The sequence below is a fragment of the Cyclopterus lumpus genome, chromosome 9 (genome assembly GCF_009769545.1).
Source record: "Cyclopterus lumpus isolate fCycLum1 chromosome 9, fCycLum1.pri, whole genome shotgun sequence".
Lineage (NCBI taxonomy): Eukaryota > Metazoa > Chordata > Actinopteri > Perciformes > Cyclopteridae > Cyclopterus > Cyclopterus lumpus.
This window is the reverse complement of record NC_046974.1, coordinates 13233312-13246824: the sequence shown is the minus strand read 5'-3', so window position 1 is coordinate 13246824 and position 13513 is coordinate 13233312. Positions and strand designations below refer to the sequence as shown.

The 13513-nt window shown below is 37.2% G+C and overlaps 1 protein-coding gene across 1 annotated transcript; it reads left to right on the top strand.

Moving 5' to 3' along the window:
- Positions 1-10027: 10027 nt before the first annotated feature.
- On the top strand, positions 10028-13513 carry LOC117735916 (small serum protein 2-like). Its single transcript, XM_034540834.1, has 5 exons — positions 10028-10045; positions 11542-11580; positions 12940-13021; positions 13110-13215; positions 13312-13513. Exons 1-5 carry the CDS (start codon positions 10028-10030, stop codon positions 13439-13441), a joined length of 375 nt encoding a protein of 124 aa, XP_034396725.1. The 3' UTR covers positions 13442-13513.

Sequence of the window (13513 nt, the reverse complement as noted above, 5' to 3'; positions counted from 1 at the left end):
CGACAGAACCTGTAGTGCAGGTTTTAGGGCTCATTCCTGCACCACTCTGAACACAATCATTGAGCTCAACCAAATGTTAAATATGTGATGTTTGTTTCCATTTTTTCCATGAAGAAATATTTGGCTCTGGCTTTGCTGCTCTGCGCTCTGGCGTCAATGTCAAATGCTTCATGCTTCCATAAAGCCACGAAACCAGGTAAAAGGAAAGAAAAACTCCCACGTACAGTATATTTGTGGTACATACATTTTGAAAGATATTTACCACTCTTTCTTTGCACCCAAAGTCAATAACCGTTGTCAGGACCATGTGGATAAGACATGGCATGACGTGGGATCTTCTTGGAGAAACAGTCAATGTTATGACTGTACCTGCGATAGTTGTTGCACTGGGTGTGTACACAGATCACAACATTTAAGTTTTTAAATAATTTAAAACTTAGATATTCTACTGTTTACTGTGTTTGCTGTGTATTTGCAGGTATTCAACACCCCAGAACATCCCCGACGACTGTGTGTCAGTTTGGACTTGAAGATTTGTGAATACAAATTGTTCAAGAGAAACAACCCGACTGTCCCATGTCCAATTTTTTTCAGCGGTAGGAAAGTGATGGAGTGGTCTGAAGGTCTGAAATATGGCATGCAGATGTGATCCCTCACTGGCTTCTCACCAGTAAACTTGTTTTGTGTGTTGAAACACATGACCAAGAAGGAAGCAGCTGCCAGAAAAGGAAAATGAAATACTGCTACAAATACAATTTCAATTGAATAAATAAATAAAAAAACATTTTCTTCCGTATTTATTGTATGAGAAAAGAAAATAATTGTTCAAACCATGTTCAGGGGGCACATACTGATTACTCTTCCAACCCCCCCCCCCCCCCTTTTTTTTTGGAGCAATGACGCCTAAAATGACATACCGAAATTAAAATGGCTGTCATTTCTGAACCTCTCTGATTATATGCATCAACGATGTCTTTCCAGAAAACAACCCTACATTATTGTGAAAGTGTCAGAAATCCGTCAGGTCATACAGAAAAAGAGCAGTGGGGCTTTGAAGTCAGTATAAATTGAAGATTTGTGTCCGCCTAAAATAAAAAAGTATATCTTTCAGTATAAATAACTGCCTGTGTCTGTATCTGTACAGGTTAATATAGGTGTATAACTACACTATTAGTAAATACCTGCCTCAAATTTGAAGAAGATAGGACAAATTAAGATCATCCTACATTGTTTTTCATGAAAAGATCCAGGCGGAGCTCCAAAAAGGACATTTGGAGACTCCAAATGCACACATGGTAACCAAATGATATTCTGACACACTAAAAGTGTTTTTTTCCTTGACATTTTGATATGTTCAATTAATTGGAGCTACAGTTACAATTTCCAACTTTTCAATTGATTTTTGTTATAATCACAAATATATACCAATGTGTATAACTGTGTAATAACCACTTATTAGTGGTTATTACACTGCACAATATAACTTTGACTCCAAGTGGAGCAGATTTATTGAGAAATAATATATACGTATTTATATATATTTTCTGTAAGGAGAAGACTTGCTGTGTGCGACCAAGTATTTCCGAGGAGTTCTGTTATGCGTTACTTAATTTGCATATTGTAGAGTTGTAGTGGATTTTATATATACTTGCACATGTAAATAAGAACGTTTATGTTTTAAATTAATACATAAAGAAAGATATGATAATTAATAAGGGATATTATGAAGCATATTCTGGAGGAATGTATTATAAAGCTTAAGAGATGATCCCTGTTTTATTATTGTAACTGTTTGTTGATGACAAATGTAACAATTACCTTTATGATGCATGAGAATTATGTTTTATTGTTTAGCAATAACAGTTAAAATGGATGCCGATTGGAACTTGAGATGTTACTTTTATTCTGAAGGGAGGATAATGAGTTTATTCTGGAGGGAACTTCTTGTCCTTGACCTGAAGTGTGACGTTTGACCCCGCCATCTTAGAATGAATTAGCCTAGCGAACAGAACGGCTGCCATTCTTTAAACTAGCCAACCATACTAACCTTTATGTGTGAACTCATTTGCATGCTGGACTAACAGCCGTAGTCTTTGTTATGGAGTTCAGAGTTCTACTGGGTTGAGAGGGTCAAGACAGCACCTGGTTTATGCAGATCCTGGCTAAAGAGAGGAGTTTTGGAGAACTGAATCAGTCTGTGATACCTTTCTCGTTCCAACTCCACAATCGTGAACCTAATTGACTATCATCTTTGCCATTAAATATTATTAAACTTTAATTCATTGAATCCTGAATTTTCCTGCGGCCACGAGGCCCGAGGCTTTGAATATTCTTTCAGTAGTGCAATACGTCGTTAGAAAGCCGTAAGTCTCCTCTAGAGTCTAGACTGAGGGATTGACAAGTCTAACCTAACTGTTACTAATAAAATGCAGTCAACAAAAACGGAGCAAATCCACGTTGTCATGGCCCGGCAAATATAGCGCGGTCTCTTATGGAGCTAAATCCGGACCAATAGTTTTGTTCGTTTAAAAAAAAAATTTAACCTGAAAATTAAAGTTTTGGTCTTAAACATTGAACAATTCAACAATGTATTCGAAATAAAAAAAAATAAAAAAGTGTATGAAAAGTTCTGTTGGTTTAAATATAATTTAGATTAAATTTTTTTTTTCTTCAAATAAAATATATAACATTTTTCAGTAGCATATTTTATATTTTCAACTTTCAATCCTTTTTTTACAGATTGGAATCTTATTTTTTCGGGTTCAAATCTCTATTTCACTTTCAGATTATTGTTTTTTTCAGGTTCAGACTTTTGCCGAGATATGGCGTGGGGGGCGTGGTTTTATCTACAGGGGCGTGGTATCATGAGTGACAGCGTTACAGAGAAGGCCGAGAACCTGCCTCAACTACATTGCTTTGAAATTATGACTCAATACTTTATATATGCCAGATTCACGGGATGGCAGTAAACCAAATTGACTCAAGTGGACTAAGTTATGTTTAGAGAGCTGTTTTTAGACCATACTTGATAATAAAATAAAATGTGAAGCTTTTATTCTTGATTCATTTACTGAAATCAAACACGTGATTGCATAGAAAAACACTCGCTATGGTGAGCTGCGTGCATTAAACCTTGATGTGACAAAAGAAAACGTAGTTAATGATGATTATTAGTGATGTATTTACTAATGTGAGGGTTACATTAATAGTACTCTGTAAATCCTTCAGTTTCTTCTAAGCTCAGTGGTAGGAGACTCTAAAGGGCCAGACACCGGATATGATCAGTGGTTCAAATCTTAATGGAAACCGTGTGTCCACTGATTTTGGTCACCAGTCAATAAGTAATATTTTCGTCATGAAGATGGATAACATTTCTTGATAATGCTGTCAAAATCCTAAATGAATGCTCCAGCAAGCTGCTCCACCATAATGTTTCAATCCTGTGTAGTGATTCACTAAAGGTCCTTATAACAACATGAGAGTTAACGGTCATGTTTAATCTGGATGAATGTGTGCTGCACAGGGTAGAATATTGTTATGATGATAGAGATGAAAGTTTATTGACGTGGTCTGCGTGAGCAAGCCATACAAAAGGAAGGGGAGGGGTTTATGGACGCAGGCCTCCTAGCGGAGTAGTAGAGGTTAAATCAATTACTTCCTAGTAGAAGTAAAATTCAGGATGTGTAAACAGTTGTATAATGTCTTCTGAAGCTCTGGAGAAAGTCCTTTATTTGTATTAAAAATGTTATGTTTTTCTTTGTTTAGGTTTTACAGTTTGTTTACATATGTGCTTGTTAAAAGCAGTGAAAGTCCAGAGCTGATTAGAATTCAGTATATGTTTCAAAATTTAAAGCAAACACTGAATTAACTTTATTTTAAAAAGAATGTGAATAGAAAGTCAGACAGAGTATGAATTATTTCTTCAGGTCACATGATGCTTAAATCTGTTGTCCCAGTTTAGTCTGCCAGAATGTCGAGTGGCACCAAAATATTTAATTTTCATTCCAAAAAAGGTATGTAAAAGCAGACATGACATTGAGGAACTAACTAAATTAAAATAAATCTGCACTATTATAAAAATGGGTTTGTCTTTGTTGTTCAAAGTATGTTCTATATTGTATATGTTGTTGTATTTAGCAAACACAAAGAGTATCGTGACCTCTTCCAGTAAAGTAGCCCCCCTCCATCTTATTTAATTCCAAAGGTCCCTGCAGACACACTATTTAAAAGTCAGAGCCCTTCATTAAAAGTACAGTTGCCTTCATCTTAATCTCTCAACACAAGTCAAGCAGGAAAAGTTTGACTGCCAATATGGTGAGTTTAAAATTATTGAGTGGTGAAATTGTTTCTTGGTATAGCTATTTTTGTGTTTGAAGGGATAAAGTAAATCATGGAGGGCAAGAGAGTTGTTAAATGTGTGGTTTGCTATTGAATAAAGTGTCTAAGAATTAGCTTTGACTTATTTTATGTCGTGGACCTCAAGTCATGTTTTGTCCAAATGGCAACGCTTTATTTAAAACATAATTAATTGGTGTTTTATCAGATTTCATCATGAATGTATAAAGAGTTCCACCAGTGTTACTCAGTTTTTTCTAAATTCATGAGCAAAGACAAGTTGATGATACTTTCACATTATGTTCACCAACTATTCTTCACAAATGAACACCACCTTTATGATTTTTGAAGCGTGAATGCAATTGCCAGAAGTAAAACGCTGGCTTTTCAACAAACTACACCACGATGAAATGAGCACAAGTATAAACACAACAAGGCTGTGAAGAGGGACGAGTCAGTTGATGACATTTGGAGTCTCATTTAGTCACTTATTAGCAACCGTTTAAAAATATGTGAAAGCTTCAAAATTCACCAGAAGGATATTTACCGACATATTTTTTATATCGTAGAACAAAATATAACAATGTTTTAAGCTTGTGTTAACCACAGAGTTTATTTTCATTTATTTTTTAAACAAAACACCTAATGACTTCTAGACGAGAGAACCTGTAGTGCAGGTTTTAGGGCTCATTCCTGCACCACCCTGAACACAATCATTGAGCTCAACCAAATGTTAAATATGTGATGTTTGTTTCCATTTTTTCCATGAAGAAATATTTGGCTCTGGCTTTGCTGCTCTGCGCTCTTGCGTCAATGTCAAATGCTCGATGCTACGGTATATTCAGGGCAGCAGGTAAAAGGAAAGAAAAACTCCCACGTACAGTATATTTGTGGTACATACACATACATTTTGAAAGATATTTACAATTTTTTTTTGCACCCAAAGGCAATAATCGTTGTAAGGACCTTGTGGATGACAAAACTCATGAAATTGGATCTTCTTGGATAAACAGTAGATGTCATGAGTGTACCTGTGATAGATGTTGCCATGGGTGTGTACACAGATCACAACATTTAAGTTTTTTAATTTGTAAAAATTCAAGACTTAGATATTCTACTGTTTTACTGTGTGTTTGCAGGCGTGGAATACCCCGATTTGACGGTGAAGGGTGTTGACATTCTGGACCAGTTCCCTTATGAATACAAAGTGTTCAAGAGAGACAACCCGACTGTCCAATGTCCAATTTTTTCAGCAGTAGGAAAGTGATGGAGTGGTCTGAAGGTCAGAAGTACGACATGCAGATGTGATCCCTCACTGGCTTCTCACTAGGAACTTGTTTTTGTGTTTTGAAACACACGACCAAGCAGGAAGAAGCTGCCAGAAAAAGAAAAGAAAATACTACAAATACAATTTCAATCAAATGAATAAATAATAATAACATGTCTTATGTATTTATTGTATGATAAAGAAAATAATTGTTCGAACCATGTTCAAGGGGAACTCCACTGATTTTTAACAGTTTAAATCAGTTACTTCCTAGTAGGTGTAATACTCAGGACGTGTAAACAGTTGTATAATGTTGTATAATGTCTTTAAAAGTTAAGTTTGTATATTTGTAAAAAGTTCAAAACTTAGATATTCTACTGTTTGCTGTGTATTTGCAGGTATTCAACACCCTAGCATTTCACTGACGACTGAGTGTCAGTTTTGTACTTGAAGGCTTGTGAATACAAAGTGCACGTGAAAGACGACCCAACCTCATAAGTCCAATTTCTGCAGCAGTAGGAAAGTGATGGAGTGGTCTGAAGGTCTGAAGTACGAGATGCAGATGTGATCCCTCACTGGCTTCTCACCAGCAAGCTTGTTTTGTGTGTTGAAACACATGACCAAGAAGGAAGCAGCTGCCAGAAAAGGAAAATAAAAATACTGCTACAATTTCAATCGAATAAATAAATAAAAAACATTTCTTCTGTATTTATTGTATGAGAGAAAGAAAATAATTGTACAAACCATGTTCAAGGGGAACTCCACTGATTTTAAACAGTTTAAATCAGTTACTTCCTAGTAGAAGTAATACTCAGGACGTGTAAACAGTTGTATAATGTCTTCTGAAGCTCTGGAGAAAGTCCTTTATTTGTATTAAAAATGTTATGTTTTTCTTTGTTTAGGTTTTACAGTTTGTTTACATATGTGCTTGTTAACAGCAGTGAAAGTCCAGAGCTGATTAGAATTCAGTAGATGTTTCAAAATGTAAAGCAAACACTGAATTAACTTTATTTTAAAAAGAATAATGCTGCTTCAATTTTGTCCATTTAGTTTTAAGTTTGTCTCTTGGGATTCTCCCTTCTTTAGAAAGTGAAATCCTAAAAGTTCATTTATTTGTGTTTGCACACTTATTAAACCAGATGTTACTGACATCATTGCAATCCAGTTGTGTAGAATTTCCAAATATAGACATTTCTCATATTATGGTTAAAAACCTATAATGAAAAGATCTGGCTTTGTCTTTTGAGATTAAAGTGTTCGACGTAATGTGACAAATAAAACAAGTCAATAGATTTTCCCTCCTTAGATGTTGTATACATTTGCTAATCTGTAACCAAACACACATACATGTCACCATCATTTACTAGTAGTAACATGCAGATACAACAAAACAGCCCTCCCCGGTTAATGTTGTGCTTTATTTCTCTGTCGAAAAAGTCCCTTAATTGTAGGTTATCTGAAATGGTCCTGGTTGTTTAGTAAATATTTATCTTTCAGCTCCTGGAAACTCACAACACTTCAATTTTTAGAAACTGTGCATATTGCTGTTATTCCATATGGACTCCATTGTTTAAACCTCTGGTCGAGAGTACCTGGAATAAAATGTCTATCATAAGCTATCCATCGCAGAAGCCTGAGCTCTTCTTCTAATTTATATTTTCGTACCTGGGGAAAAATGGCATAATTAGAACCTTAATGGGAGCTTACAACTCAAAGAAATATAGAAACATATCAACTTTATATCAAAATCTGATTGAAAAATTCAAACATTTTATGTAAAACTGAAATGGGAACAGGAACGTGGTGTGAATATTACAGAGGATGAATGGTTGAATATTTGGAAGATACAACAATCCTCAACATCTGCACGAACTTGGAGAGAACATTGTTGGAAAAATATAATTAGATTATTTATTACTCCCCAAATTACAAGCACATGTCTGTCTATTGTTCAACCATGTTGGAGGAAATGTGGGGCAGTAAATGTAGACCATTCTCATATTTTGGCTATGCCCGGAAATTGTACAGTTTTGGGGAAATGTCCATAAGGTTATTGTCAAAATTCTGGGCTATGACACCCCTAAGTCCTGTCTGTTTCTCTACTTTTGTAATAAGACATCAGATACCGTGTTAGGGGAAGACCGGTATCTGCTGAAAATTCTGATAGCAGCTAGTAAAAAGGCTATTACAAAAAGATGGCACACGATTGTACCATCATCACAAGATGGATGGTTGAAAATCGTGACTGATGTACATGATATGGAAGTGTTAACTCACAGAATAAGAGCTCAAGAGGAGCAATGTCGTGAGAAGTGGGCAAAATGGATGGTGTTTACACGTCAACGATAACACAAGAAAAGAATGCTTGAATGGTTATCAGGATTTATCAAGTTTTTGAGAGGACAGAGCAAACCAGACCCCCTTCTTTATTTTTTATTTTATTTTTTCGTTCTTTACTTGTTTTTCATTTCTGTACATTTTTCATTTTCATGCACAATATATACTTTTTCATTTTACAAATTGACTGAAGTAAAGTTCCTGTTTAAGGTTTTTCTTTAAATTCTAATGGATTGAATGCTGTGTACATATGACATATTTACTAGTTTTACAAAACCAATTAGAAGTAATATCCAATTTCAGTCCGGTTAAAACCTCAACAAATTGTGAGAGCGAACAGTTGGCTCTGGCCAAAGGTAACAAGATCTGCCTGTTCCTTGTGGGAAGCAGTTTCCCTGCACCTGACCAAGAAACAGCCCAGCATAGGATGTTGTGTGTCAGTTTGACCCAGAGACATGTGAATATATAGTGCACAAAAAGGACTAATCATCTGTACTTTGTCCAATGTATGGTGAAGGAAATAATGAGAAAGAGTTATGCAAGTGTGATCTCTCACTGTTGAAACACTGTTTGTTGGAACACATGTACCAGTTATTGTGTGCAAATTTGTTTTTTTCTTTTCCAATTTTTATTATTTCTTTCTGGTTTTTGCATATTATGAGAATGCAGGAACACATACAATGAGACTCATGTTCATGAATCTATTAGTTTAGAATAGTGGTTCTCAAATTGTTTCTGCCATGCCCCACTTTGGAGGAAGGAAAATGTTCATGCCCCACCGCCCCAACAAAATTGTAACAGAATGGTGCATGCTGAATTTTTATTGAAATAACAACTTTTCGCGACTCCTCCATCTGTGCTTTTTCAAATATTACAATAAATAAAATTGCAATCACTTTCAAGTGAACCAGATTGTTCCATCAGACAAAAAACAAAAAAAGTACATTTCGCCATGTATTTATTAATGACTTAGTTTTATGTACATGTACTTTGTAATATGTGAAGTTCTCAATAAAGTTCTTGAAATAAAAGTCATCTGTATTTGCCCCTGCGCCCCACCTGTAATACCACTAGAGGGCCGCATCTCACAGTTTGAGAAATACTGGTTTAGAGCATGTTGAGAGGTTTCCCTTTCCTCTACTTACCTCATGCATTGATCAGGAAGGGATCAGCAATACACAAATAATATGAAATCTGATCATGGTCTCTTCTTAATTTCAATTCAGGGCTTTACAATTTGTACACATACGGCATCCCTGTCCCAGGACCTCACATCGGATCAGGAAAAAACACCATTCAAGGGGAAAAAGGGAAGAACCCTTCAGGAGAGCAACAGAGGAGTATCCCTCTCCCCGGATGGATAGAAGCAATAGATGTCATGTGTACAGATGAACAGCGTTACAACACATTTAATGAATTTCACAGAAATGTATGAATAATTAGTAGTAGGCATGGACCACGATCCAGACCTCCACAATCCATGAAACAGAAGAAGGTAGAGATGAGGGGGGCAGGGGGCATCAGCAGGGCCATGGCAGGAGGCATGGCCACAGAGGCATTGCGAAAGAGGCACTAAAGTCTAACAAAACAAGTACAGAGCTGAGTCCTTTATCTGATGCAATTAGGAGGTAATTTGTGATTTTCACCAGTGTTGTTTTCTAAATCCTGACTGAAACTCCTCAAATAAACTATTATGATGTAGAGTTACACAACTGATTTGTGACTACTTTCTCAAGGATCTTAGAGAGGAAGGGAAGGTTAGAGATTGGTCTGTAGTTAGCCAACACCTCTGAATTAAGAGTGGGCTTTTTCAAGAGAGGTTTAATTACAGCTACTTTGAAGGAATTTGGTACATGCCCTGTTAGCAAAGACACATTAACAATATCCAACAGAGCGGTGCCAATTACATTACATTGCATTACATGTCATTTAGCTGACGCTTTTATCCAAAGCAACTTACAATAAGTGCATTAAACCATGAGTCCAAACTCAGAACATCAGGAAAGTACAATTTCTTCAATAAAGTTAAACTACAAAGTGCTATCAGTAAGAGCCATTTAAGTGCTACCACGGCGCTACCTCGTTGGGATGGCGTCCAAGAGACAGGTAGACAGCTTCTGCTTCCTGATCTGAACCCTGAGTTGTCATGGATTAAGTTTGTTAATCAACTTGGTCATATTTGCAGAAATGAGACACGCTCCATCCAAAGTGGGATGAGTGCCGTCTCTCCTCATCAGATCAGTCAGTTATCTATGTAGCCCACATTGTTTGCTGGGCACCACCTGGACAACCAGCGGCTGAATGATGACATGCGGCCATACATGTCATCATTGATCAGATTGGGGAGAGGGCCAGAGAAAATGACGGAGTCCGACATTGTCTTGGCATAAGTACACACCGATTCCACATAAATGTTAGTGACCTTCGACCGGCATAGTCAGGAGTCATTACCGCCGGCGTGTATTACAATCTTACTGTATTTACGTTTATCTTTAGCCAGCCGTTTTAAACGTCGCCCGCTCTGGCCCGCTGAATGCATTCAACTATGGTCCCTGGCTTCGCTATCTTCACGTTTCTGCCGATAACCAGAGTGGGTTTCTCAGCGGGTGTGTCGCCAAGTGTGGAAAACCGGTTAGAAACGTGAAGAGGTTGGGGGTGCTCAGTGGGCTTCTGTTTAGACTTAGTATTCCTTCGAACAGTTACCCAGCGTTCCGGCTGCTCGCGGGCTGCCGGGGAACAGCTAGCAGAAGCTAAGTCTAGTTGGTCCGCGCCGACTATGGATTGGGCAGGCTAACTGATGTAGCTAAGGTCTGAGCTTCGATGGTGCGCAGCCGTGCTTCTAACCCACTGAGAACTGCATCCAACCTACCAAATGAACTACATTTGTTGCATGTACCGTTATCATTAAGGGAGGCAGAGGAATAGCTCTACTCGTGACACACAGCAAGCGGGAGCGGGAGAGGAGGAAGCCATCGCTAGCTGCTAAACCTGGCAACCGGAAGTGATTAAATACGCTTACCGGAAAAGAGAGATGATGCGATCAGGAGAGCTACGAGATGCAAGTCAATTTGCCTTTATTTAAAAATAAGACTACTCTGAGAGTAAAAGGGCTCATTTTAGAAGGATGAAAGAATTCTAGTTTGAATTAGTTAAGCCACATTTGCAGAATTTAGTGTCATAGTAAGTTAAATATATTTTAGACACGAGACATAGAAAGAGATCTTGATCTGAATTTTAAGTTTTTCTATCCAAAATGCTATGTTTTTCTTCATTGAGGGTTTACAGTTTTGTTTACAAGTCCAGAGCTGATAAGAATTCAGTAGATGTTTCAAAATGTAAAGCAAACATTGAATTAATTTTTTTCTGTTGTCCCAGTTTAGTCTGCCAGAATGTCGAGTTAAAAGCATGTAAGATAGGAACAACATTAAAACAGAACATCAACATAAAAACAAGTGAAGTGCACAGGGTCCAGTTATAAAGTGTATGCCAGTTTGAGGGAGGGAGTTCCAGAGCCTGGGTGCTGAGCAGCTGAAGGCTCGGGCACCCATCGTACTGAGGCGTGACGTGGGGATGGTTAGCAGTCCAGAAGAGGATGAGCGGAGGGTGCGGGAGGGAGTGTATTCCTGAAGGAGGTCGTAGAGGTAAGTGGGGGCTAGATTGTGGAGAGCTTTATAGGTGAGGAGAAAGTTTTCATTTAGGTGTTACAGTTTGTTTACATATGTGCTTGTTTACAGCAGTGAAAGTCCAGAGCTGATAAGAATTCAGTAGATGTTTCAAAATGTAAAGCAAACATTTAAATAACTTTTTTTTTAAATGGGAATAGAAAGTCAGACGGAGTATGAATTATCTCTTCAGGTCACGTGATGCTTAAATCTGTTGTCCCAGTTTAGTCTGCCAGAATGTCGAGTGGCACCAAAATATTTAATTTTCATTCCAAAAACGTTATGTAAAAGCAGACATGACATTGAGGAACTAACTAACTTAAAATAAATCTGCACTATTTTAAAAATGGGGTTGTCTTTGTTGTTTAAAGTATGTTCTATATATGTTGTTGTATTTAGCAAATACAAACAGTATCGTGACCTCTTCCAGTAAAGTAGCCCCCCTCCCCTTTATTTAATTCAAAAAGTCCCTGTAGACACACTATCCCAATAATAATAATATAAAAATAACTAATATTAATTACTAATAATAGTAATACATGGCGAGACTCCAAACTGTGTGTCGAATCTTAAAATTAACCTAAGCTATTAAAAAAAAGACTTTCATTGTATGTTGGTACAATGGCATTGTTCTTATTTTTATTTGTTGTGTTGAACTGAAGTGACCTCTTACAAGAAACAGCCCCGTTTTCCCCACCCCCTTATTTAATTCCAAAGGTCCCTGCAGACACACTATTTAAAAGTCAGAGCCCTTCATTAAAAGTACAGTTGCCTTCATCTTAATCTCTCAACACAAGTCAAGCAGAAAAAGTTTGACTGCCAATATGGTGAGTTTATAATTATTGAGTGGTGAAATTGTTTCTTGGTATAGCTATTTTTGTGTTCGAAGGGATACTTTAAATCATGTAGGGCAAGAGAGTTGTTAAATGTGTGGTTTGCTAATGAATAAAGTGTCTAAGAATTAGCTTTGATTTATTTTATTGCATGGACCTTATGAGCGAGTATAAACACAACGAGGCTGTGAAGAGGGACGAGTCAGTTGATGACATTTGGAGTCTCATTTAGTCACTTATTAGCAACCGTTTAAAAACATGTGAAAGCTTCAAAATTCACCAGAAGGATATTTACTGACGGATTTTTATATTGTAGAACAAAACATAAAAATATTCTAAGCTTGTGTTAACCACAGACTTTATTTCAGGCATGAAACAAAACACCTAATGACTTGTGAACCTGTAGTGCAGGTTTTAGGGCTCATTCCTGCACCACTCTGAACACAATCATTGAGCTCAACCAAATGTTAAATATGTGATGTTTGTTTCCATTTTTTCCATGAAGAAATATTTGGCTCTGGCTTTGCTGCTATGCGCTCTGGCGTCAATGTCAAATGCTCAATGCTTCCGTAAAGCCACGAAACCAGGTAAAAGGAAAGAAAAACTCCCACGTACAGTATATTTGTGGTACATACATTTTGAAAGATATTTACCACTCTTTCTTTGCACCCAAAGTCAATAACCGTTGTCAGGACCATGTGGATAAGACATGGCATGACATGGGATCTTCTTGGAGAAACAGTCAATGTTATGACTGTACCTGCGATAGTTGTTGCACTGGGTGTGTACACAGATCACAACATTTAATTGTTTTTTAATTTGTAAATTATTTAAAACTTATATTCTACTGTTTACTGTGTTTGCTGTGTATTTGCAGGTATTCAACACCCCAGAACTTCCCTGACGACTGTGTGTCAGTTTTGGACTTGAATGCTTGTGAATACAAAGTGTTCAAGAGAGACAACCCGACTGTCCAATGTCCAATTTTTTCAGCAGTAGGAAAGTGATGGAGTGGTCTGAAGGTCTGAAGTACGGCATGCAGATGTGATCCCTCACTGGCTTCTCACCAGTAAACTTGT

Excerpts from the sequence above, each read along its gene's own strand:
- LOC117735916 (XM_034540834.1), top strand. Across the intron at positions 13,022-13,109 it reads CCGTAAAGCCACGAAACCAG|TCAATAACCGTTGTCAGGAC; the intron begins GTAAAAGGAAAG and ends TTGCACCCAAAG. Across the intron at positions 13,216-13,311 it reads TGCGATAGTTGTTGCACTGG|GTATTCAACACCCCAGAACT; the intron begins GTGTGTACACAG and ends GTGTATTTGCAG.